This window comes from Gopherus flavomarginatus, chromosome 8, assembly GCF_025201925.1.
Source record: "Gopherus flavomarginatus isolate rGopFla2 chromosome 8, rGopFla2.mat.asm, whole genome shotgun sequence".
NCBI classification, from domain to species: domain Eukaryota; kingdom Metazoa; phylum Chordata; order Testudines; family Testudinidae; genus Gopherus; species Gopherus flavomarginatus.
The window spans coordinates 57,799,960-57,825,456 of NC_066624.1; the positions used below are offsets into that span (position 1 = coordinate 57,799,960).

Consider the following 25,497-nt stretch of genomic DNA (forward strand, 5'->3'; position numbering starts at 1 on the left):
GGCTCCTAATCACTCTGATGACAAATAAGAGCCATAAAGGTGCAGAGGAAATGCTGGATCTTATAGATGTGTAGTAAAGCAGTGTCAAGATTTAAATACATTTACCTGTTGCCTAACAACCATCAGATATGCACCATAGAGTAAAATAAAACAAAACATTAAATTCAGAAATAGAGATCAATTAGCCCACTAGGTCAAAGAAAAACAGAAAAGCAAACCATTTGCTCTCAGGCAAAGCACCACTGATCAACGTGAAAAGTAGAGAGCTGCACAAGATGTAAATTGATGCACCATTTGGCCTTAAAATTTTCCTTGTCAAATTCTTTTGATCTCTTTAATATGGCAAATGGTAGAAGAAGCAGCCGCCGGAACCCTGCAACAGTGCTAGCGCTGAGATGCTGCTGCTGACGCCAATGAAGCAGCGTGGGTGCTCACCATCCCCTCCTCTCAGCTCGCTTGTCAGTGCCTCCCTAATCTAGCCGGCGGAGAACTACATCTCCCATGAGGCTACGGAGACTACACGCATGCGCCTGGGGTCCTACGAGGCATCAGCGAAACAGCAGCTGAGCTGATTGGCGGAAATCCTTGCCCCGCTCAATCCGCTGATTGGTTGTTCCGGTTGCTGCGAGGGGGTGTGGGTGGGGGCAGGAGAAGCGACATGGCGGCGGAGAGAGGAGAGGGGCCGCTGCAGGAGATGATGGAGGGTGAGAGCCCGGCCGTGTCTTGGGGGGGCCGAGCCCCAGTCCCGTCTCGCCCGTTCGCTTGCTCGCAGCAGCCGGGGGCGAGACGGGGCTGGGCCCCCGGGGCAGCCGGCGAAGGGGGGCGAGGGCCGGTGGGGGGAAGCCCGTGGGGCGAGCCCCCGGGGCCGGGCGGGTAGCAGGGTTGGGCCTGCGGGAACTGCTGGCTGGAGGGGCAGGGTCTGCCGGGGGTGATGGTGCCCGGAGAGGGAAGGCTTGTTGCCGGGGTCAGAGCCGTAACTAGCTATTTTTGCGCTCGAGGCAAGAATATAAAATTGCGCCCTCCCCCCCCATATAATTTCATAGTAGTTACTTTGTTAAAAAAACAGAAAAACCCAACCGTAAATAACAATTATAATGATAAGTATCAGAGGGGTAGCCGTGTTAGTCTGGATCTGTAAAAGATACTAGAATGTTTGTTTGTTTTAATCATAAGTTTGGCATACAAAATCAACTAATACATATAAGGTGTGCATCATAGTGCATGTAACCTACTATTTAAATAATCACAAATAAAATTTAGCTGTAGAACCATATCTGCTATGTTTAATGATTATTTTTCAAAATTGTACTTTTTGTGCTTTTAATGAGGCAAATTCATCGATAATTGCATGAAAATTAATATTATTCACTACTTCATGTTCTATTGATAAGATGGACATATTTGTTAATCTCTGCTGACCCGAGGTTGCTCAAAGGTAGTTTTTAATTAATTTGAGTTTACTGAAGCTTATTTCGCAAGAAGCCAGAGTTATTGGCAAGCAGAGAAATATTCTTAATGCAATTTCATCTTTTTCTGCGCCCCTCACTTGCCTCACCCTTGTTACGGCACTGGCCTGGGCGCTGGCAGCGGGGGGCAGGTGGGCCCAGGTCAAGCTTTGGACTGGCAAGAAGGGAATGGCTGGGGTGCCAAAAGGGAGAGCAATTCCGAAGCAGGTTTGAGGGATGGGGTTTGAGGAAGTACTTTGTGTTAGTTTCCCACTGGGAGCAGTTAGGGCTAAACTTGTTAAGGATTTTGGGATCTTGCACTTGCGGACTGGAGATGAACATAGGATAGTGGTTAAAATATGGGATTTGCAAGGGAACTGGGTCCTTTTCCACCTCTGGATCTGGGTGTTCTTGGTGAAGTTGCTTGACCTTTTTGTGACTCACCTAAGCTATTAGTAAAATGGGTTGTTTTGTGAGGCTAATTAATCACTGTACAGTGTCTTTTCATCATCAAATGAAAGGTGCTATAGAAATACAGCTTATTTGTAACCATGACTAAATCATCTTTCCCTTACTCCCTCCCTGCCCCCATGGGATAGTGTGATATTTAAGATTGTTCACAGTCACATAAAGTTCTGTCCAAACCTTTGAGCAAGATGGATCTCAGTGCTCAAGAGGCCTTAGCTCTACACTGAATGAAATTATGAACTGGTCTCATGAGTTATTGCTGGGGAGATGAGGTGGCCTTGTGGGTTGTAACAGGGAATGGTTGGTCTTTAAATGTCACAGTTCTAATTCCATCACCTTAATCTTTGGATTTACACTCCATTGATCTAAGAAATTTCCTTTTTCCTCCAGTCTTCTTCCCAGATTGTTGGTTTAGGAAGATGTGAAGGGAGGAAAAAGTGCTTCAAAAATCAAAGTAAAAACAAGGGGTAAGAGGACTTTTATTTAAGACTAAACCTTTAATTAGTAAATTTAGGCTCTCTACTAACCTCATAGTGGTTTATATGACTCTTGGTTATTGTACCTGCTTACTGCTGCTGTTGTCTGAAAGTAGCCTAACCCTGCTGTTATGTATCTTACACAGTTGACAGGCGGGTAGAGTCAGAAGAGTCAGGAGATGATGAAGGGAAGAAGCAAGCAAGTTGCATAGTAACAGACCTCAGTCATCAGAGCCTGAGAGATGAGCAGAATGGGGAGAACTTAACAGGTACCTAATCATCATTTTAAGGATGGACTTCTTAATGCCATGTGTAATAAAATGTTTGTACCATTCCCAGTTTTGCAGTTACTCTGATCATGTATTAAATTTTAGTTAATTAATCCCATCTGCCGTATGGATCTGTGTTTTGAGATTCATTTTAATTCTGGTCCTTTGTAGTATCTTTGTTTTTATTTATCTGCAAACATATTTAACTTTAAAAGAAATCTTCAGAGAGTTTATAGTATCAAAGAGAATAGGATTTTTCTGATGTACTTCATTATTACTTTTTACTGTGGAGAGGTTGCAGGCATTGTTCATTTTAAAGTCCTATTTTTGCTCCTCTCTTGAATCCTCTTAGCTCAAAACTGGCACCATTATTGTTTGTAATAGTGCTTAGAGGCTTTAGTTGTCCTGATGGGCCTGCAGGAGAGTAGGTCTTCTTTAGCAGTCCATTTAAGAACTGTCAGAGCAGATCCCTTTATGCAGATCTCATATGCCAACATCATTTAAACTTTTGGGATCTTTTTTCTTTCTTTTTTTTTTTTAAAGGAGGGAAATTCTCCAATAAAAACTTTTGTCAAGAAAGAGTTACAGTCTGAAGTGTTTCAGTGAGGTCCAGATAATACTCAGAAACACAGTTACACTTTTTTTGGTAGAAATTCTACACACGCTTTTCTAAAAATTAGGGGTTCCATCCAGTTCTCCATTGCCATATAATCCTTCCTCTCTGACTAACACATCACTGGTTATAGAGACCACCCAATCTTAATATTACCCCTTAAATTGGCAAAGGTATACTCAGTTCAAAATAGCAAATTACTAGGAAAGTTTAAAATCCCATGTCCCATTCAAAGGATCCATTCCAATATACTGTAACTCTGCATTACTTGCTGTAAAAAGTACATATGGGAACTGCTGTACAATTTACATAAACTTTCAGCACCTTATAATTAGGGCTTTTATTTTTAGGCGTTTATTAATTATTTGCAGGTTATTTTTAGCAATCTTTGAGTTTTATGTGTGTCCAAAAATTGGAGGATTTGGGGGATTTTCTTTGTATATCTGTAATGTTACATATATTATACATTATTAATTACAGTAGGACATACTGCAATGCAGGGGTAGGCAATACATGGGCCGTAGTCCAAATCCAGAAGGCCAGATGCTTTACAGTGGACCATGGAGGCAGAGGCAATGCATGAGTGGGGCTGGTGGGGTCACTTACTCCCCCCTGGCCCCCGGATTGTTCCGGATGCCGTTGGAGGATATGCCCAGAAGCGAGGAAACAGCACTCCCCCTGGCAGCTGCACTCTCCCTGTGTCGGTGCAATGCAGGTAGGGAGCAGGAGAGCTGGCTGAGCTCCTCCCTCCCCGCACACATGGGGCTGTTTCACCTTGCCTGCTGCTGGAGTTTCAGCACTGCTGCCTGCTTTGCAGACCATCTGCAGGTGAGGCCTGGCCCACACTACACAGTTAAATCGATTTAACTCTGTACCCGTCCACACTACAAGGCACTTTAAATTGATTTTAAGGGCTCTTAAAATCGATTTCTGTACTCCTCCCCAACGAGAGGAGTAACCCTAAAATCGATATTACTATATCGATTTAGGGTTAGTGTGGACGGAAATCGAAGTTATTGGTCTATTCCTTTAATGTAGCTACCCAGAGTGCACCGCTCTGGAAATCGATGGTAGCCTAGGACCATGGACGCACACCACCGAATTAATGTGCCCTAATGTGGACGCATAAAATCGATTTTATAATATCTGTTTTATAAAACCGGTTTTAGTAATTTCGATTTTATGCTGTAGTGTAGACGTAGCCTGAGAGGCAATGCAGCCCCATGGGGGGAGGAACTCAACCAGCTGCCATTCTCCCTCCCTGCACTGCATGGACACACATGGAAAGTCCTGCTGCCAGGGAAGCACTGCCTCCTTGCTTTTGGGTGTCTTGAGAAGGCGGGGGTCTTATATGACCCCCCAGAACCTTTCATTTGTGCCCCCTTCCACTAGCCACAGCTACATGTTTCCTCTGTGTGCAAGCTGAAGCTGCGCTGGAGCCAAGCAGAGCCATACTTGTACTCCAGATAGTCCCTGGAGGCCCCCGTCTTGTGCCCCCTGCTCCCAAACGGTTCCTGGAGTCCCCACCGTGGCCTTTTGCCCCCTGACCCTGAGTGGTCTCTGGAGCCTACACCATGGCCTTATGTCCTCCCCAGTCCCCGGAGCCCTCTCCAGCTTCGAGTCCCCTACCCAGCCGATCACTTTCCCTCTCCAGTCTGCCTCTAATCACCTGCTTCCACCACATCCCGGCTTCCCCCCATCTCACCAGGGCTGCTATCTGGAGTCTCCTTTGGCCCTCCCACTTAGGGTGACCAGATAGAAAGTGTGAAAAATCAGGACAGTGGGTGGGGGTAATAGGTACCTATATAAGTGAAAACCGTGAATATCAGGACTGTCCCTATAAAATTGAGACATCTGGTCACCCTACTCCCACTACCCAGAGCCTCCTTCCTGCCCCTCTGCTATCCTAGCCCCCAAAAAGTCATTGCACCACTAGCTGGATCATAGTCCAACAGCTTCACCTCCTGGCTCCAAGCTCAAAAGTATTCATGCACAGTCACACACTGCTTTGCTGCCCAGATTCCAGTCCATACCCTTTCCTCTTACCCTCTGCCCCATTTCTGCTACTTGGCTTAATTTGGGACACAGAGGAACTGTGTGTGTGTGTGTGTGTTTATGCCAGGTGGCTGAGGCCAACCCCTTGCTTTCTGTTTTCAGTTTAGGGAAATAAGGTCACCTTACTCTCCTGGCAGGGCAGGCGGGGAGCTGGCAGTCAATCAAGGAGCTTGGTCTGGGGGCAATCAGAGGATTAGGGGAGAGAAGCTAGGTGGTGATCTGGACCTTGACCAAGAAATTTGGACCTTGATAAAAAATAATTAACTATCCCTGCTGTAATACTTGCAGCACTTTAGTGCTTGTTAAAAATCACACCCCCAAAGTCCACATGTAGGCAAACCTGTAGATATAAGTAACCATTTCCAGTGTATTTCTGGTTTTAATTGGATAAACACTGATTTTTTTTGTAGTATCGGGAGTGGTTTATCAGTATTTATTGGTTAAAACCATAAATCAGAAGCCCTACTTTTATAATCAACATATTTAATAATGCCCAACAATCAATCTTTCATAAAATTCTTCTCTTCTAACACAGTACATTATGGTTGTGTATAGAACTGACATAGCTTAATTGTACCCTGGGACTAGATTTTTTGTGTTTGTTTCCTTGGACATCTTTATTGAACAGTTAATAAACAGTATATATCAAACAGCATATTTCCACTACAGAACAAAACAAGGAGACACAGTTTAGCTTGGATGGACAGTATAAATTGGAAGCGTATTTAATGTTTCCATCTAGATTTCATCTTTCCATCCAAAGCTGTCAGTTATAAAATAAAAGTACCTATTCTCTGCCTTGGTTGAAATATTTGTAGTTAAATCCAGCCAACCAGTTTGAGTTACACAACTGAAAGATAAACTAAAACATGGATAGCTCAAACAGCTGAGATTTCAAATTTCACATGCAATCAGTTCTCTGAGGAATAGCATACGTGTTTTTAAAGAACATAGTTATAAGTAATCTAATATTTTTTTCATGCATTTGCCGTTAAAGAAAAGTGCAGTTATGCTTGTAATTACAAGTGCCTGTGGTACTATGGACTTACATAAACTAGTCGTTTTGTAATGTGGAACTCAATCTTACAGAAAAAACCTACATATGGACTCTGTAGAGTTTTGTATCTTGCAGTCAGTGAAGTTGCACAAAAACTCAGTTGTGCAATTCTACAGAGTTGGAGTTTTTTTTTCCTCAGAAAACACAGTTAATATAAAATAAAAACTGTGCGAAAGCAATATTAACATATTTTAATACACATGAGTTAAAGTGCAGTTCTATTCTTAGCAATGACTGTAAAAATACCAGTATAGGGTTATGTGTTTGTTGCCTGTTAGTGATGCTATATCACTTTTGCTCAGTTTACCAGTAAAAACCTATTGTTTTTCTATCTAGTGCATTGATTCTGAAAATCAAGCAGGGTTCTTTCTGACTCCAGTACCACCACAGATATGAAAAGATTCTGCAATCAGAACATAATAGTTCTGGTGATGATGCAGGAGCCAGTATTGGATATAAAGTGCTAACAGGAGTAAAGAGCAGTAAAAACTTATTTTTGTTAGAGAAATAAGATTACAGACACACTACCTAGGAAGTAGATCTGTTAGTACTGTTTTTATTACTTACTTTGCAGAGTCAAAATACGTTTTAAGGTTCCTATAGCAATATTATGTCACCTGTGTTGCACATACATAGAGATGTCTGATTAGACTATTAAATGTGTAATCCGTCTTAATATGTAGGATATAGAATGTTTGGGGGGGGAGTCAGCATTGATATGTAAATCTTAACTGTTTTACATTTCTTGACTTTTGTATATTTGGTTTCAAATTCCATGTCTGTAGGCTGTTACACTTAATATATGTTCACATGTGTATTTCATAGTTGTCATCATCACAATTTATATTTATTTGGCACCTTAGGACTTCTCAAGTGCTGTCTGCCTGAACTATTTAAAAAATACCAACCCTGTAAATAAATAAATTAAATCCACAATCTGTCTTTATTTATAATTTCCCTTTTCTATTTGTGGCAGCTAAAAAGTCTCTCAACTTCTCCAGTGGTACAGTGGTTCTTCTAGCCCACTCTGTCTCTCTAAACCCATGGGAAAGTAGGTTGTGTACAGCTTCTTTGCTGTAACTACTGCAGAGATGAATGCGTGTGGGCGAGGATAGGGAGGAGGGAAAGAGAGGGTTTCTTGCTGTCTCATTTTAAAAAATTACTTTTGAAACATTTTAGCTGGCTTATTTATGTACTGATAACTTCTTTCTCTGGCTCTAAAGCTGGATTGCTTTAAATAGCATGACTTAAAGTAACTAAGGCAACCCAGCTTTGCAAGCAGATACATACAGGAATATGTTTAACATATTAAACATTGTGTTTAATATGATGTGTTAATCCCAAACCTAAGTAAGATTTAGGAATTCTAAAGATTGTCTCTAATGTGCCATAAACCAGCAGTTCTCAACTGGGGGTCCATGACCCCCCTAGTGATCCATTAGCCCTTTCGTGGGGCTGCAGAGCCCCACAGCTGAAACCTGGTGCCCCAAGCCCCAGTGCCGAAACATGCAGTGTCGCAGGGCTGTAGTTGACGCCCCCTTCCCTCCCCCCCACAAAGGCGGGAGCGGCCCGCCTATGCTCCCCCCAACCCGGGAGTGTTGCGGGGCTGAAGCCAGCACCCCCCATATCCACCCCCAAAGCCAGTAACATCACAGAGCTGAAGCCAGCATCCTCATCCTCCCCCCCCACCCAAAAGCGTTGCAGGGCTGAAGCTGACACCATCTCCCCCCCTACACCCCAAGCCGGGAGCAGCGCGGGGCTGAAGCCCGCGTCACTTCCAAGCCGGGAGCAGCGCGGGGCTGAAACCTGCATCCTCCCGTCCCCACAAGCTGGGCACAGGGCTGATGCCAGCACCCCCGCCTTCAAGCCCTCCAAGCCAGGAGCAGCACTGGGAGCCCACCCCCCACCTGTACACAGCCCCTACCTATCTCCTGCCTGCACCCTAAGCTACTTCCCTGCCTGCACATAGCCCCAGTCACCCCTCCCTGCATCCTGAGCAATTTTCAAACTTTTTGAACTGTCCCCCTCCCTTTAAGTTATATTTTTTTGATTGCATCCCCCCATAGCCCAGACAGGCTGAGTGGCCTCCTGAGTGAGTCGGGGTGGAGGTAGTGCCCCCTCCCTGGACCCCGCTTTGCAGACCTGGCTTGAGCCCCCCCCAGCTCTTACCCCCCAAATAGAAGTAAAACTATGCCTATGCCCAAGAGTTCCCCACCACACCCTGGCTCAGAGACCCGCGCTTCTGCCCTCCCCCCGCTGGGCCCTGATGTTTTATTAGCATGTTGAGGGAGGCCTCAGTAAGAAAAAAGTTGAGAACCCCTGCCATAAAATAAATGCTAGTGTGACGACAAGTTTTATTGGCACTTGTTTGAGATAACATGAATTATGTATGAGTAGCAAAATTGGGTGGGCAGCCATGTTCTTCCCAATGAAATCTTTATTTATACTCATGGTGTTAGCATAACATATACAAGTTCTGGGAAGGGCAGACTTTGTCATTAAGAGGTTCCATTACCTTACTGATTTAAGCACAAGACTGGGAGTCAGATGTGGCTTCTGTTCCTGGCTGCGCCACAGAATTTGTGTGTAACCTTGGATAAACCATCTAACCTGTCTGTGGCTTATTTTACCCAATGTCAAATGGTGACAGTAAAAGGATTTGGGTTTTTTTAATTAATTTCTGTTTAGTGCACTTATGTCGAGCCTTCCAATCAGGGCTCGTCAGTTACAGTAGTATTGTATTAATTCATTGCCACCAAAGAAAGCACATGTGAATGGGTCAGTACCGAGGTGATCCTGAGGGAGCTTGTCATGGAACAAAGCACAGTAAGGTTTTGAATAATACTAGTGTTTGTTAATCACAATGATCTACCAGCTGTATCGCTTTGGCAATGTTGTCATTGGAGAATTGTGGAGATACAGAGGAGAGGCCTCCTGTACCTTATGCCTTGCAACAGGCTCTTTATACTTCTTAATACAAGAAGAATGTGTTAGTTTCAAGTGAGATCTCAAATAATTGTTGTTACAGTCTTGTCCTGCAGTTCTGTAGTTGGCTGGCTGTACATTCAGTTGGGCGGTTTGTTGCAGCGTAATTTGTTTGGGCTGAGGCTGTTGGCAGTTTGGCAGCCTTTTTTACTCTAGGCATCCATAGAATGTGTACAGCTTTGGCAGTGACAGAGCATGTTTCTCCACACAGCTCTACCAAGGATCGCAGGGGATAATTCATCCTTTGGCATCTGCTGAGGCTGTCAACCAGCATACTGATTGGTGTCAGTTATGGCCGAGTTTTTTGTGATGCTACTCAGAACGGCTCCCAAACCACAAGCTTGTTTCACATCAGATGGCTACAAGTTGTGGTCACTGCTGATTTATGTTGTATTCTGATTAGAAAGATAGAGGGCAAAGGCTCCATATCACTCATCAATTCCCCTGAGTCAATCAGTCCTCCCATTCTGAATTGATGAAACAGTAGAGGTAAAGCAGGCAACGTATATTACAGAATTTGAGAATATTAGCAAATCGGTCTGGTAGACCCTATTGAGTTTTAATTCTGTACTATGAATCCCTTCAGTAGAAGTAAAGCAGGCAGCGTATATTACGGAATTTGAGAATATTAGCAAATCGGTCTGCTAGACCCTATTGAGTTTTAATTCTGTACCATGAATCCCTTCAGTGCTGGAGTGTGTGTCAGGTACGTCTAAGAAATGCACTTTTCCAGTGTAGTTGGGTATTAGTCATTTGAATGGATGCTTGATTGATCCAAAAAAAACAAATAGGATCAGGTATTACTGAAGGGGCTAATAGAGTGAGATTGCATAAAATGATGCAAGGATTAATCCGAAGTCTGTGTGCTCAGCAGTAGTTAATTCCTGTAGGTTTCCTTCAGCATAAGGGACCATAGGTTTGAAATGTAACCTGTTCCTATGTTGTATATCTGTCTTTTGAAATCTTATACTGAAATTGATACACCCAGCCCACCCACTTCACCAAATGGGAAACACACATGAATTATTCAACATGAATCTCTCCACTAAATACCCTCTAATGTTGTGCTAGAAGTGCATGAAAATACTGGGCTGTGTTCCAGAGATGTAAAAGCATTTCCCAGAACAACATACCCAGCATAACAAATGCTGCATTCTTAAAATATTGGTGTGCTCATTTAAACAACAAGGAAAAAACATTCAAGAAGGCACGCAAACCAGTATCATATGCTTTCAGTATTCCAATAAGGGTGGAATTCTTCACGTAGATGAACATGCAGGTCAAGTGTGTTTCCGCCAGACAACCTGTGTACAATAGTTTTTCCCCTGGGAAGATTATACTGGGTTATCTGAGGAGAGCAGTTATTTCAGCAACTGTGACTATTCACAAGGGAAGATGGAGAATGTACAGGAGTAAATCAGCTAAATGTCAGGGTAGCTGAAAAATCAACAGTCCTGCTAAAACCTGGCATCCCAGTATTAGTCACTACTTCAACCAGAGACCCCCATCATACCTGGGTGTTGATCCAACAGCATTTACCAGCTTCACTAGAGCTAGGCTGGAGAATTATAATTATTTTCTGCACTATGAATCAAAGTACGAAATTCTGTTAGTGACGTTTGCATTCTCAACTAGATGAACAATGTTGACATTCATGTAGCTGCAGCTTCTGTCCAGTGCAGCAAAGACTCAAAGCAGTATATTTCTCACCTTCCTAGATTGCCTAACGAGCATTCACTCGCACACCTCCCCGCCCAGTGGAGAAGCACTGCAGCCTTTCCATCGGTTGATGTATAATGTGAGTTTATACTGTGTGTTCTCATTCTGCTGCAGGAGAAGCAGAGACACCAGTCGATATGGAGTCAATTAACCTGGATCCGGAAGCTGAGGTAATGCTGGTTACATTCATATTGGACTTATTTAAAGAGAGAAAGGTAGGCAAAGGATGACTAGTTCTGTGAGAAGGTATCTGAACCTTGGACAAGAGGAATAATTCTTCCAGAAGTGTTGGCTGTCCAGAACTCCCCAAAATTGAACCTGAGTTTTACAGTCAGAAGAAAAGATGTACTTTTTTAATCAATAACTGGGATTTTTTTGTTAACAACTTGGGATATTAGGACAAGCGTGGAGTCATTTTAAAGTGGAGACAGTATAAACATAAAGCAACAGGTTGTAAGCACTTGTTAGACTGTCTTTAAGATCTCCTTGCTGTTACATAACTTTATTCTGTCAGCACACATGGGAAGTTATCCACTCAGCCTGTCAGATAAATGAATTGTGAGAGACTGTTTACAGAGAAATTTGCTGAACTTTGGCAGGTGTTGTATTTACATTTTGTTTGTATGTTTTTCTGCAAAAACTGAGGAGCAGGGGCTAGGCAGCACAGAAGGTAAATATATTAGCTGTTCACCTATTCACACCTGTAGTCACAAAACCACCAAATAATTAGACACAATTGGCAATCTCTGCCAGCAGAGGCCCAGGACTGGAATAGCAAAGGATGCTCTAGTTAGGATTGAGGTAACACTAGAAAGGTATGTTTGGGAATCCTGTGCAGCACCTAGCTCTAGCCAATAGAATTATCACTTTATCTTCATAAGAGCAAAACTCATCCAAAAAACTTCCCTTCTGTTAAATGAACCAAACACATGCAGGTTGCTATAACCACTAAAATATTCTCTAGTTCAGACTTTTTCAGTCTAGGCAGACATGCCATCTTGGGCAACAAACCCAAGCTCCTCTCATACTTAATGGCGCTCAGCTGCCTGCAAGACCAGAGTTTTGCAAGCTTTTTAGGAAAAAGGGGTCTTACTGAGGTCTGTATATTCTATGAATCTACAGTCTCCCTTTCATGGCAAGGCACAAGCAGCATTTGTACTCTGGACTTGGAAGACACTATCATGAAACAAACCTTCAACCCCAACAGCCAGTGGACGAGTCAGTCTTCTCCCTTTTCTCTTTCAGGATGTTGACCTGAATCATTTCCGAATTGGAAAGATCGAGGGATTTGAAGTGCTCAAGAAAGTGAAGGTGAGACTCAGAAGGAATGGTGAGCATCAAGGTACAAGCAACTCTAGGAGCTGCAAATCTTATGTCATTTACCTGTAAGTCAGCCAGTATGATGAGTCTTTCTCTAGCTGGGAACCAGCAGAGCTTCTAATGAGCAATATCCTTTTAAGATGTGTGGCTGTGAAGAATGTAACTGTCCCTCTGCCAAGCAGTAGCAGATGTCAGGGCCTTGTAAGTCTGCTTCCCAGTGGAGGAGAAATCAGTGACATGGAATCCAGGTTTATTTGAAGTGTAAATTGCTTTATTTACACCTACGCACTAGTCCTGGAACAGAGGTGCAGGCAGCTCTCTTCTTTTAGGAATCTCATCTCAGCATAAACTCTGCTTCAAGATTTGACATCGAGGCAGAGAGCAATCTCTCCTGCTGCTTCCACAACTCCCTCTCTTCCCAAAGCTGCCTCTACACAGAAACTTGCACAACCAAAACCTAACACCACTACAGGCCTTTCTTCCAAGACTAAAAATTTGCTTGCACGCTATCAAACTTGGAAGACTTTTAACAGTGTGACCTGGTGACATCTGCCATAACAATAAAATCACTGTTGTGCATTTTGAGACTATAGTACACTCTATGATAGGCTGAAACATAAAATATGCCCTTGTTGAGAGACTAGTCAGTTGGAAGTAAGTTCTTTGGTCTTTGGACCAGCAAACTGTGATGCTGAACCCTAATTTGAAGTGTAACTAGCTCCAGCAGGACTGCTATTAACAAAACTGGAGAAGCAAAATTCTGTAGAAAAATGTATTGACCGTATTGCTTTTTTCATTGCAAGGATTCTTTCTGTGTGATGGTCCATCCTTTCAGCTAGAACGACCTGTCCTTACTTTGCAAGTCTCTGGCTTAGCAGAATCCTTTCAACAAGATAATGGGAACGAGGTCCCTCCCTGCTTCTAAAACATGACTCCCTTTGGGCTGAAGCCTGCAATCCTTGAAGTCCATGACTAAATTCCTATTGACTTGAATTGGGCCTTTAGTTAATAGGCTAGCCACAGCATCAGTTCCATGCGCTCCTTCCTCACCCTATACCTGGCATTGCTGTGCTTTTCTTGGCCTTAAAGAAACTGGATCGACATTTCCTTTTTCTCATGGTAATGGGGGTGAACTATAAAATGGAGTCTGATAGTAACTCCAAAGAAGGGGTGCAGATTGTCTTTTTCAGATGCTCTTTTTCTTTTCTCATGAGGTTTGTCTCACTTTGTTGTGGCTTTTTTTTTAACTTATTCCCAATACTCAGACTCTATGTCTACGTCAGAATTTGGTTAAGTGCATTGAGAACCTGGAACAGCTGCAGACTCTCAGAGAACTGGATCTCTATGATAATCAGATTCGGAAGATTGAGAACTTAGAGGCCCTGACAGACCTTGAGTGAGTATCCAGTGAGGAGGGAATGACCAGAACTGCGTGGTGATGTAGTAAATGAGGCTCCAGTCTGCAGGCTTTCTATAAAGTGGTCGTCAAGCAAAATGTATCATTAGGCATTTAAAAAAAACCAAACCAAAACCTTAATTACACACATGGCACTCTCTGCTTGTAGACTTTTTTCTTTCATGGAGATTCACGTGGGTGCTACATACACACTGTCTTATGTTCTTCATTGGAATTTAGGTCTTGCTCTAAACTGGTTTCATTATGCTAGAGGCAATTGAGGACAATTTTTTGTTAAAACCAAAAATTAAACGTACTGTAGATGTGTGGCTGGAGTGCTGCATGACGGCAATGGCCACCTACCCCAGAGAAGAGGAATGTAGCCTCCCATTGTTCTGTGGTGACCACTGTAACTAGGATTTGCATTATAGAAGCAGCTATTGGCCGTGAGTGAGATCAGAGCCCCTTTGTGCAGGGCACTGTACAAACACATTTCCTGCCCTGAAGAGCTTCCAGTCTAACTAAGCAAGGCAGAGAAAAGGTAGCAGAAAGAGAGTATTGTTATCCCCATTATACAGTGGCTCGCTCAAGGTCACAGTGGAAGTCTGTAGCAGGGACCTGAATCCCAGTCCAGTATCCTAACCACAAACTCATCCTTCCTCCTCCAAACAGCTGAATTCTGTACTGTCTTCCTGGCTAGAGGACACGAGGTCTTGCAAAAGGTGATAAATTGTTGAGGATACTGAAATTCAGCTTAGTTTACACTGAGTACACAAATGCCTCCACTAGTAGTAACTGTCTAGTACTTAAGGGAGGTTTTGATCCAGTGCTTTTCAGAGGGAATTTCCATAGGGACATGTTGGGTTGGGAAAGGGATGGTGTAATAGCATTTTTAAAATTGGAGGCCGAAGTGCCACTGTTGGGTTGGGTTCAGGCGGTGATGTGAAAGTATTGCCAATTCTTTTTCTTTCTTCAGACCCTGTTTTAAGCATGTTTTTAATTTCCTGTATGGCAAACAAATGCCATTTCTGACTCCCTATAGCCCAGTGTGCTAACAATGTGCTTAAGCAACATAGGTGATAGAAAATTTGCTTTAGATCCCCACCCCCAATATGCAAGTGCCCTTTCCATGGTCTCCCTTTGCTTTTGCCTTGGATTGACAAGGTCTTTGCTTTGCTTATGGCAGGATCCTGGACATCTCTTTTAACTTGCTGCGACACATTGAAGGACTGGACCGGCTCACCCAGCTTAAAAAACTCTTCTTGGTCAACAATAAAATCAGCAAAATTGAGAACCTGAGCAACTTACAGCAATTACAGATGTTAGAGCTGGGATCCAATCGAATCCGGGTAGGCATGACTGAAAAATGTATAGTAGTAGCAAAATTAGTGAAATTAGATGGGGATCCAGTAATAGCTGGCTAGATACAACTGAGATAACCCAGTTGTGTCACATAGAAATGTGGAAGGGGCAGATAGAAGGAATGCACATATTTTTGGATAAAAAGGAGTACCTGTAATATCTGCTATGCAAGATCGGGAGTGGTAGGGAATGGCTTAGTCTTTTCCAAGTCCTCTTCCTTGGACACTCACTCATTTGGATGCTGACCAGTCCCATCTCTAGAGATGAGGTCAGAAAGCAGCCTACATACACCTGCATACACCTTGGAGACTGGAAAGCTCTGTTCTAGTTGAACTATCTGAGACAATGCAGCCATGCTGCTTTCCTTTGATTGGGACTTTTTACTCTGTGATTATTTTAGCTCTTGTATAGAACTGATTAGGCATAACTGAAATGGTCCATTTTAGTGCTTGTGTGCTTTTGAAAATTTTACCCAGGGTTGTATTTTCAGATGTCACTCTAGGAGCCTACATTCTGTTGACTTAGTGTGTCAATAGTTTTTTAAAATAGGATTTAGATGCACTGTGCACTTCTGAAAAATGTCACTTGAAGTGACTCACTTTGTTTCATAAAGGGACAGTGCACCCTGGGAAAAGAAGATCATGGGCATCATAAGAGAAAAGCTGATTTCTGTCTTGAAAATACTCAGGTTCTTGTAACAGTGTAATCATACTGGAATAGTGCCATAAGCTTGCCAATAACTTAGGCAATAACACTTTTGATAAAAGAATCAAAGCTGTCTCACAGGAATACAGCAGGGGAAGCCAGCCTCCCACCAAAGTCTTGTGTTGGTTGTGGAGAGGGACTCAGATGTCCAATGTGTCTTCAGTTTCCTTTCATCTCTTTGGAGCAAGGCACTCCGTTCAGGTATACGTGTTTGAGTATTGAAATCTGTTAAGCTTAGATCTGTTTTTTCACTTCTGGTTTATGCTGCTTTATGCAGATGTTGCTAACCTATAGTAAGAATTAGTTATTTTAATTCACTTATAGCCTAAAATGCCTGTACATCTCCTATCCTACAGCTGACTTTTCCTTTCTATCATTTATTTGCACCCATGTGGTTCTCCTGACCTTAGGGACATGGTCAGCTTCAAGAAGATGAATGAGTAATTTCAGATACTACATACCCCTGCCAATTGTGTGTTCTCTTGCCGTTGCTCGGTGTGAGATCCACACAAAAAAGGGAACATGGGAAATACTGAAGCTGACTATACATAAAGTGCTGTCAAATGCTCAAGATAAATAATGTGAAACAGAGAAAAATACTTCCCTAATCTCTTTCAGGATAGGAATCTTAGGGAATGCTTGTAAGGATAGTAGGTAGGAAAATGTCTGTCAGAATGGTGATTTCTAAGTTGATAGTATCTCTTTAACTCAGCTTCTTTGGTAAACCAGCTGTTGTGCTGAGGGCAATAACAAGAAAAGAAGGAAAGCATCTGAGGTGGGGAGAGTTCTTGAAGTTTTCTTTTTTTTTATCATGACTACCTGGGAGCACGTTTCTCTTCATGGACCCTGGGTGCAATTCCTTCCCCTTCCCTGCATTCGGCCTTTTTTTTTTTTAGGCTGCAGGGGAGGAGCGCTTTGCTTGCATTATAGAGTCAATAGATTTCACTCCACAGCTGAAAGAGAGCCCTGTTCATTTCTCCCCAATAGAGGGAAGTATTATTTGTGAAATGAAACTGCTGTGGGGAATAACACTGCAGTTTTGGGGCTGCAGCCAGTTAAATGATTGGAAATCTTGGACTTTGCACAGACAGGGCAATGGGATCTTCATAGGTGGCCTGGAGAGACAGGCAGGAATCTAGCAAAGTGGAGTAGCTTCTGTCCCACAGCTATGGGTACATGAGGCAATTTGAAAGACAGGTAGAGAAAGACAGAAAGGATCCAGTTATGTTCTTAATACTGTATTGCTGCAGGCAGGGACTACCCAGACAATCTCTTCCAACAGCTTAAAAATAAATAAGTACAAATTTGGGTGCATTGTCCTCCATGGTAAAGGACTGAAAGGTATGTGGAGATAGGTCACATCAGATTATGTAACCTCTAAAGCTTATTTTAATATACCAAAAAAAAAAAAAGTAGAAACATGGTATCTATTCTTGTAGACTGATTGTATTCTGACTTCTCAAAGTGGCCCTATCCTAAGTGGCTGGCTGCTGCAGCGCAATGATGAGAGGAGTGCATTTCCAGGCAGACACAAGGAAATAGCTCCTGTCCCTGTTGGGTTTGTGGGCAATAAAAACCTTTGATAGCTGTAGCTCTCTTCTACAGTGTAACTTGTGTCTTGTGCGTCACAGCTGGACAAAATTCCTGGAGATAAATCTGTAGGGTGAAAACATAGGAAAGGACCTTTGAAATTTCAATCTTTAACAAGGTCATATCAGTATTTTGATGCTCAGGACTTCTCTGGCTTGCTGACAGAGGGTGCATTAGAATGAATGACAAGAGCACTGGAATTTGAAGCCACGGGTCAGTTGCCTTGCAAAATTTTTCACTTGATGTCAAGTAATTCTTCTTTGTGATGGGTGGGTAAAATGCTGCTAATTCTCTGATTGGTGGTGTCATGGTAAGTGTGGGCAAGTAAATTTATTTTGTGCCTGCTCTGGTAAATTTTCTTGCTGATTTTTTGCAAGGCTGGCCTAAGCTAGTTATCAGACAGATGTTTAACTGATGACCTACCTCTTATATCTCCCATCTGCACTTGTTCTATAACAGGGGTAGGCAACCTGCGGCACGCGAGCTGATTTTCAGTGGCACTCACACTGCCTGGGTCCTGGCCACCAGTCCAGAGGGCTCTGCATTTTAATTTAATTTTAAATGAAGCTTCTTAAACATTTTTTAAACCTTATTTACTTGACATACAACAATAGTTTAGTTATATATTATAGACTTATAGAAAGAGACCTTCTAAAAACATTAAAATGTATTACTGGCACACGAGACCTTAAATTAGAGTGAATAAATGAAGACTCGGCACACCACTTCTGAAAGGTAGCTGATCCGTGTTCTATAATATTCTCACTAAAATAAGCATCTCCTTGACTCAGTGCTTTAAGGAGAGAGATTTCCCCCACACACACATTTTCTTCTCCCCAGAACTCTTAAGTATTTTCTTCCCCATTACCATAGCAGAAGTTGCCAGTGAGGGGGTATCAGCTGGTTGTATCAGAGGTGGTATTAACTCCAAGTTTCTCCCACTGCTGAGCTGAACTCAGCGAACAGACTGCTCAGGGACCTGGCAAAACACAATCATTGGCAGGGACTCAGGCAGTGAAGTGTAATAAGAGTCCCCATTTGAGCTGTTACCAGCTTGTATTTATCTGTTGATGGCTACATGGCAGACATCAAAAGTCTCTTCAATTACGACACTCTTGTTCGAATATTTTTCTAAGCTACTTTAGAGTCCATTATAAGTGGTTGTATATGGCTTGTCTGATCAGTATCATATGCCTTTGAGGCTCCAGGAGAAGAAAAAGAAAATTTCTTCAATTATTTATGTGCTGAAGTTCCCTTTTTTTTTTTTTTTTAAAGCTTGCCTGTGTTTCCTTTTCTTTATGGGAGTCTCTGGGATCCCCCCTTTCAACTGCCCTCTGGTACTTTCTCTTGTGAGAAGGGCTGGACACATCTCTTTTTGGAAACAAAGAATACAGTTCTTTTGATCATCCAGAGGGAAATCTCCTCATTCTTCCCCTCATCCCCCTTCACTCCAAGCAGTTCGGTACTTAAACTGGAATGGCACATGTACTAATAGTACTAATAATAATTAGTTGTGCTAAGATTTGGCACATGTATAGCATTTCCGTCTTCAAAGCACTGTCTCATTATGAACTAAACATGCCTGTGAAACTAAAAAGCATTATTATCCTTATTTTATTATAGGGAAACTGAGACACAGGCTGAATGACTTTCCTCAGGCCGCACATCACAACAATGGCAGTGTCAGGATTAAGACTCCTAGCTCCCACTCCTGCACTGATTCCATGAAAGCATGCTGGCATTTATGCTGCTCCTGCCCCAAGGCAGCACCCAGCTCATGTGAACTACGTGTTGCAGAATCATTCGGGGTTCTGATTCTCAGCAGCACAGCTGTGGGTGAATGCTGTAGTTAATCTCAATGGAACGTGGTGTTTGTAATATTGAAAATGCTGCCATCCTCAGAAACCTTTTTAAAAACAAGTCCAATGTATCTGCCAAGGACAGTAACTTCCATTCTCATTCAGTTGGCTTGGCTGTAATGTGTTTGTCTGCTGAAGTTATTTATTATGTTAAGGGTGGATTCAGCTCACTATTTGTTCTAGGTGATGTGGAAAATGGCAGTTCTAAGGAATTGCTCATCAGACTATTAAATTTCTTTGGGGATTATAAAGAGTCATGTGAACTCCACCAGAAGAATTGGATCTTTCCACAGACTGTCTCGCCTTTCCTGTTCCCCTAGTTAGGGATGCCAGATTCACTAACACAGCAGTTCTCAAATTGTGTGTCTGGGCCCCAAAGTGGGTTGCAATCCCATTTTAATAGTGTCATCAAGCCTAGCATTAGACTTGCTCTGACCCAGGGCTGAAGCTGAAGCCCAAGCTCCACCCCCGGGCTCTGGCCACCTTCTTCCTTCTCCCACCCTTCTGGGGGGTGTCATGTAGTAATTTTGTTATCAGAAGGGAGTCATGGTGCAATGAAGTTTGAGAACCTGCTGTGGGAACATCTCTAACATCTAAGATTGCTTGCCTTCAAAGCTCCAGGTGGAAAAACATCTGGATGGTATGGCTTACATTCTAATCTGAATATGGATAGTCATTTTAGGACTCCATAGATCCAGAAGGACAGAATGCTTAATTTGATCAGGAGATCTAGGTTTGCTTGCTGTGCTCCCACCATCTGAACACTCTTTAAACGAATCTGGTGGTGGCACCTAAGGCTGGAAGTAGTGCCCAGAGCAGTAACACTGCCTCCTTTGGTCATTTTACAGGCAATTGAGAATATTGACACATTGACTAACCTGGACAGCCTATTCCTGGGAAAGAACAAAATCACCAAGCTCCAGAACTTGGATGCACTGACAAACTTGACAGTGCTCAGTATACAGGTATTGATCCTCCTTGGACTCCTCATTCCACCTTGACAAGGGAGCATGTAAACCACAGCCCAATTCAATGCACGACTCAGCCTGAATCAGCAGATCTGCACTCTTTCTTCAGCTAATTTTTTTAAAGACTGACATTCTCTGTGCTCAGTATTTTGTTTCATGCCCTTTGAAAATGGAACTGCAAGCACTTCATAAGTGCATCAAATGGGTGTCTAGTTCTACATTGGTTGAGGGAAGGAAGAAAGAAATACTTCTGCATCCTTGGCTGAAATACGTTTACTAACTTCTTCTAGTAATTGTAATGAAAGAGGTGCCGGGGCTCAAGCTGGTTTTTTTTTTTTTTTTTTTTTACTTTTGTATCTGACATGGAAGTCCCAGAGATGCCAGGGTTACAAACAGCCAAGCCTATAGGCTCAGCCTTGGCAAGCCCTAGCACCAATTAAGCACTGGGGTTGATCCTACAGCAGCAGTCCCCATAGGATGATATCCTCTTGCTGCAGCAGTGGAAAAGAAGAAATCTCCCCAAGGCTGTGCTAAATGAGGGGATTTATCCTTTTTGCCCTGATACCAAGTGTCTCACTTTTAGGGTGATCAGATGAGTGGAAGAAATGAGTGACCTGTCATTAGGGTGACCAGAGGAGAAAATATCGGGACAAAAAAAAAAGCCATGAAATTGCATCCCGGCCAAACATCGGTCGGGACGCGGGACAAACGCCTAAATATCGGGGCAGTCCCAATTTTATTGGGACGTCTGGTCACCCTACTCACTTTTAACAAGCAGAGCTAATAAAAGTAGTAAAAAACATTTGACTATAAGAACAGCCATACTGGGTCAGATCAATGGTCCATCTAGCCCAGTATCCTGTCTTCTGACAGTGGCCACTGCCCAGGTGCCTCAGAGGGAATGAACAGAACAGGTAATCATTAAGTGATTCATCCTCTGTCGCCCATTTCCCAGCTCCTGGCAAACAGGTTAGGGACACCATCCCTGCCCATCTTGGCTCATAGCCATTGATGGACTTATCCTCCATGAACTTATCTAATTCTTTTTTGAACCCTGTTAATGTCTTCACATTCACAATATCCTCTTGCAAAGAGTTTCACAAGACTGACCATTGTGTGAAGAATTATTTCCTTTTGTTTGTTTTAAACCTGTTGCCTATTAATTTCATTTGGTAACCCCTAGTTCTTGTGTTAGGAGGAGGAGTAAATAACACTTCCTTCCTTCCTTTCTCCACATCAGTCATGATTTTATAGACCTCAATCATATCCTCCTTTAGTCGTCTCTTCCAAGATGAAAAGTCCCAATCTTATTAATCTCTCCTCATACAGAAGCCGTTCCATACCACTAATCATTTTTGTTGCCCTTTTCTGTACCTTTTCCAATTCTACTGTATCTTTTTTTTAGATGGGGCAACCACATGTGCACGCAGTATTCAAGATGTGGGCGTACCTTGGATTTATATAGAAGCAATGATATTTTTTTTAAATTATATTATTAATTAAAAAAAATCATATTGCTTCTATATAAATCCAAGGTACGCCCACATCTTGAATACTGTGTGCAGTATTTTCTGTCCTATTATCTATCCATTTCCTAATGATTCCCCACATTCTGTTTGCTTTTTTGAATGCTGCTGCACATTGGATGTTTTCAGAGAACTATCCACAATGACTCAAATCTCTTTCTTGGGCGGGTAACAGCGAATATAGACCCCATCATTTTGTATATATAGTTGAGATTGATTTCCAATGTGCATTACTTTGCATTTATGAACATTGAATTTCATCTGCCATTTTGTTGCTCAGTCACCCATCCCTTTGTAACTTTTGACAGTCCGCTTAGGGCTCAACTATCTTGAGTAGTTTTGTATCATCTGCAGATTTTGCCACCTCACTGCTTACCCCTTTTTCCAGATAATTTATGAATAAGGCTACATTGTTGTCACAAAATCCATGACTTCTGTTGACCGCCGTGACATTTTTGGCCCAGGGGCTGGAGCTCCCAGCCAGCCCTACCCTCACAGCCTCCAGCCCCCACCTGACCCTGCAGCTGCCCAGCCACGGCGGGGGGCGGGGGAGTCCCCACAGCTGCCCAGTCACAGTGGGGGGGTGAAGGTGGGGGAGAGACCGGGGACCCCCAACAACAGTGGGTGCTGAACCCACTTACCCCTTTGTCAGGGATATTTTTTGTGAAAGCCACTGACAAGTCATGGGCTTCTGTGAATTTTTGTTTGTCTCTTGACCTGTCCATGACTTTACTAAAAATATCCATTACAAAAACTTAGCCTTATGTATGAATATGTTGAACAATTCTGGTCCCAGTACAGACCCCTGGGGGACACCACTATTTACCTCTCTCCGTTCTGAAAACTGACCATTTTTTCCTACCTTTTGTTTCCAGTCTTTTAACCAGTTGTCTGTGAGGGCCATCCCTCTTATCTCATGACAGCTTGCTTTGTTTAAGAGCCTTTGGTGAGGGACCTTGTCAAAAGCTTTCTGAAAATCTAAGTACACTATATCCACTGGTTTCCCCCTTGTCCACATGCTTGTTGACCCCCTCAAAGAATTCTAATAGATTGGTGAGGCAGGATTTCCCTTTACAAAAACCATGTTGACTTTTCCCCAACAAATCACATTCATCTATTTATCTGAAAATTCTGTTTACTTTAGTTTCAAGCAGTTTGCCTGGCACTGAAGTTAGGCTTACTGGCCTGTAGTTGCTGGGATTGTGTCTGGAACCTTTTTAAAAAAATTGGCGTCACATTAGCTATCCTCCAATCATCTGGTACAAAAGCTGATTCAAATGATAAGTTACATATCATGGTTAAGTATAGGGGTGGCCGTGCTAGTCTGGATCTGTAAAAGCAGCAAAGAGTTCTGTGGCACCTTATAGACTAACAGACGTATTGGAGCATGAGCTTTTCGTTGCATCTGACGAAGTGGGTATTCCTGCACGAAAGCTCATGCTCCAATATGTCTGTTAGTTTATAAGGTGCCACAGGACTCTTTGCTGCTTTTACATATCACAGTTAGTAGTTCTGCAATTTTACATTTGAGTTCCTTCAGAACTGTTGGGTGAATACCATCTGGTCCTGATGACTTATTACTGTTTAATTTATCAGTTTATTCCAAAACCACCTTTGGGTCAGAGAAACAATCTCTTTTTCCCTGCACACCAGTATTTTAGCCTGGCAAATTCCAGCAGGGGGTAAAACAACCAGACGTTAGTATACACACAGTGTTTCACTGCCAATAAAAACTTCACATGTATGACAGACACAGTAAGCGCATAATGTATTTGGGAGTCTGTTTATATTTGCTACATCGTCCTCTTCTCCAGCTCATAAAAGAGCAATATAAAATGAGTGCTGTTGAAGTCCTTGCCTGGTCTTCTAAACAGAAAAGGCCTTCAGGGTTGCAGCTGTCATAAGTAGGGGGAGAATCCGAGATCCTGCCAGGTTTGAAGGGACTGTGGCTCACCTGGAACTTTCTTGTGAGTTGGTTACAAAAGTTTCAAAGTAATTGAATGTCCCAGATCCATCAGGTGCAGTGTTGTGCAGTTCCTTCCTCTGTAACAGGCAAAGTCCTTTCTTCCCATGCACTTTATTTCTATCTAAATGATCTGTGCTCTGTAGAAGTATTCTTGAAATTCTTTCTTGTATTAGAGTTCACTGTGGGTTCATTCCTTTGGGCTGGACTTTCACTCCCTCCTGTACAATTTCAGAGCAACCGGCTGACCAAGATTGAGGGTCTGCAGAACCTGGTGAATCTGCGTGAGCTGTACCTTAGCCACAACGGCATAGAAGTCATCGAGGGACTGGAGAACAATGTGAGTGTCTCATTGGCTTTCTTTTAGGAAGTCGTCAGGGCTGGTCTCACAATACTTCCCAGGATGGCTGGGTTCATCTTACAGTGGTGTTGCTGGGAAGTTCCTGTTTTCCTTAAGTTACTCAAAGAAAATTGAACTTCTCAGAAAACCGTATACATTCTTTATCTGTTATACCTAAAACAACAAAACAAAACATGAGCTGCCTCCTCTTCTGCTGGGAACGTGCATGTTTCTAGTCAGGCTGGAGTGGACTCTCAAACTGTACCAGGTAGATGGAGTCTTGAAGCAGTTAATGTAACAATTTGACTGCTAACTAGCACAGGGAGGCCTAACAGCACTTCTGCCAGTTATCTCTGCTGCTAAACTCCTGAGTTGAAAGATGAATTGGATCTGTAATAGGTAGCCATGAGTTTCTCTTACACAGGCACCAGAAATGACTAAGTGAGTTGTCATGGGTCAGAAGAGGCAAACCATGCCATCTTGCTCTTTTAAATCAGTTCAACTTTCTGTATTTCTGCCTTGGATTGCTGTGACTGAAAAGCCTGTGATGTTTCCATGCCCTTTTACCAATAAGTGGCATTGTGAGGCACCCCTGGAGATCAGAACAATCAGAGTACTTTAGCTGATCTCCTGCATGTGTAGGGATACGTTTTCTAAAACTTTTGGGCTTCCTAATGCATAGAATTCCTGTCTTTAAACCTGCCGCCTTAGAGAGTTCTTTTAATCAGATTTTTTTGTAGATTCCAAAACTTCTTGTTGGAATGTCTGATTACTAATCTTAAAATATTACAAGGAAAGCTCACTGCTCAGGAGCAATTGGTTTGTCAGCAACGACTGGCAAGCTAGTAATTGTTTTCAGTTGTTTCAGGGAAGTTGGCAAGCTGTCTTGATTTAACAACTATCTTCTCTGCTGTAGTTAAGCAGTGAGAGTTCTTGCACTGAATGTATTTTTTCTCCTATTCAGAAGTTTCATAATCCTGGGGAGAAGTTAGGACAATACTAATTAGTCCCTAATTAGCCAATTGGATTTTTGCTAGCTAACAATATAGCCAGCTGGCAGTGGTGTTACTAGTGCTTCTCAGAATTTTCAACTCTGGGACTCAGAGTGGGGTAGAGGATGAGATGAGGAGATCCAAGCTAAAGTTTTCATTTGCTTATTTCAGAACAAACTTACAATGCTGGACATTGCATCCAATAGGATCAAAAAGATTGAAAATGTCAGCCATCTAACAGAGCTGCAGGAATTCTGGGTAAGTGCAGGCCTTGCTGAAATAGATACATACTGAGAAGGATTTATTTCCTTGATTGGGAGTGGTGGGGAGGGTTTAAAATCATGAGTTGTACATCTCTTAGATTCCAGCTCCAGTGCTCATTAGAGCTG

The 25,497-nt window shown here is 42.6% G+C and overlaps 1 protein-coding gene across 14 annotated transcripts in view; it reads left to right on the forward strand.

Annotated features, from left to right (window-relative positions):
* Positions 1-625: 625 nt before the first annotated feature.
* Positions 626-25,497, forward strand: part of LOC127056957 (protein phosphatase 1 regulatory subunit 7) — a 94,404-nt gene continuing 69,532 nt past the window's right edge. For 9 of the 14 annotated variants that reach the window (XR_007775967.1, XM_050965384.1, XM_050965382.1 and 6 more), the window contains exons 1-9: positions 635-704; positions 2,536-2,658; positions 11,202-11,257; positions 12,333-12,398; positions 13,673-13,803; positions 14,990-15,152; positions 20,168-20,284; positions 24,012-24,116; positions 25,280-25,366. Coding sequence is in view for 12 of the 14 variants with exons in the window: in XM_050965384.1 (XP_050821341.1) it covers positions 659-704; positions 2,536-2,658; positions 11,202-11,257; positions 12,333-12,398; positions 13,673-13,803; positions 14,990-15,152; positions 20,168-20,284; positions 24,012-24,116; positions 25,280-25,366 (894 nt within the window). In the remaining 2 variants the exon portion in view is untranslated. Of the gene's footprint in view, positions 705-2,303; positions 2,381-2,535; positions 2,659-11,201; positions 11,258-12,332; positions 12,430-13,672; positions 13,804-14,989; positions 15,153-20,167; positions 20,285-24,011; positions 24,117-25,279; positions 25,367-25,497 lie in introns of those variants that run through there. The other 5 variants (XM_050965385.1, XM_050965383.1, XM_050965392.1 and 2 more) reach the window with 5 other exon arrangements.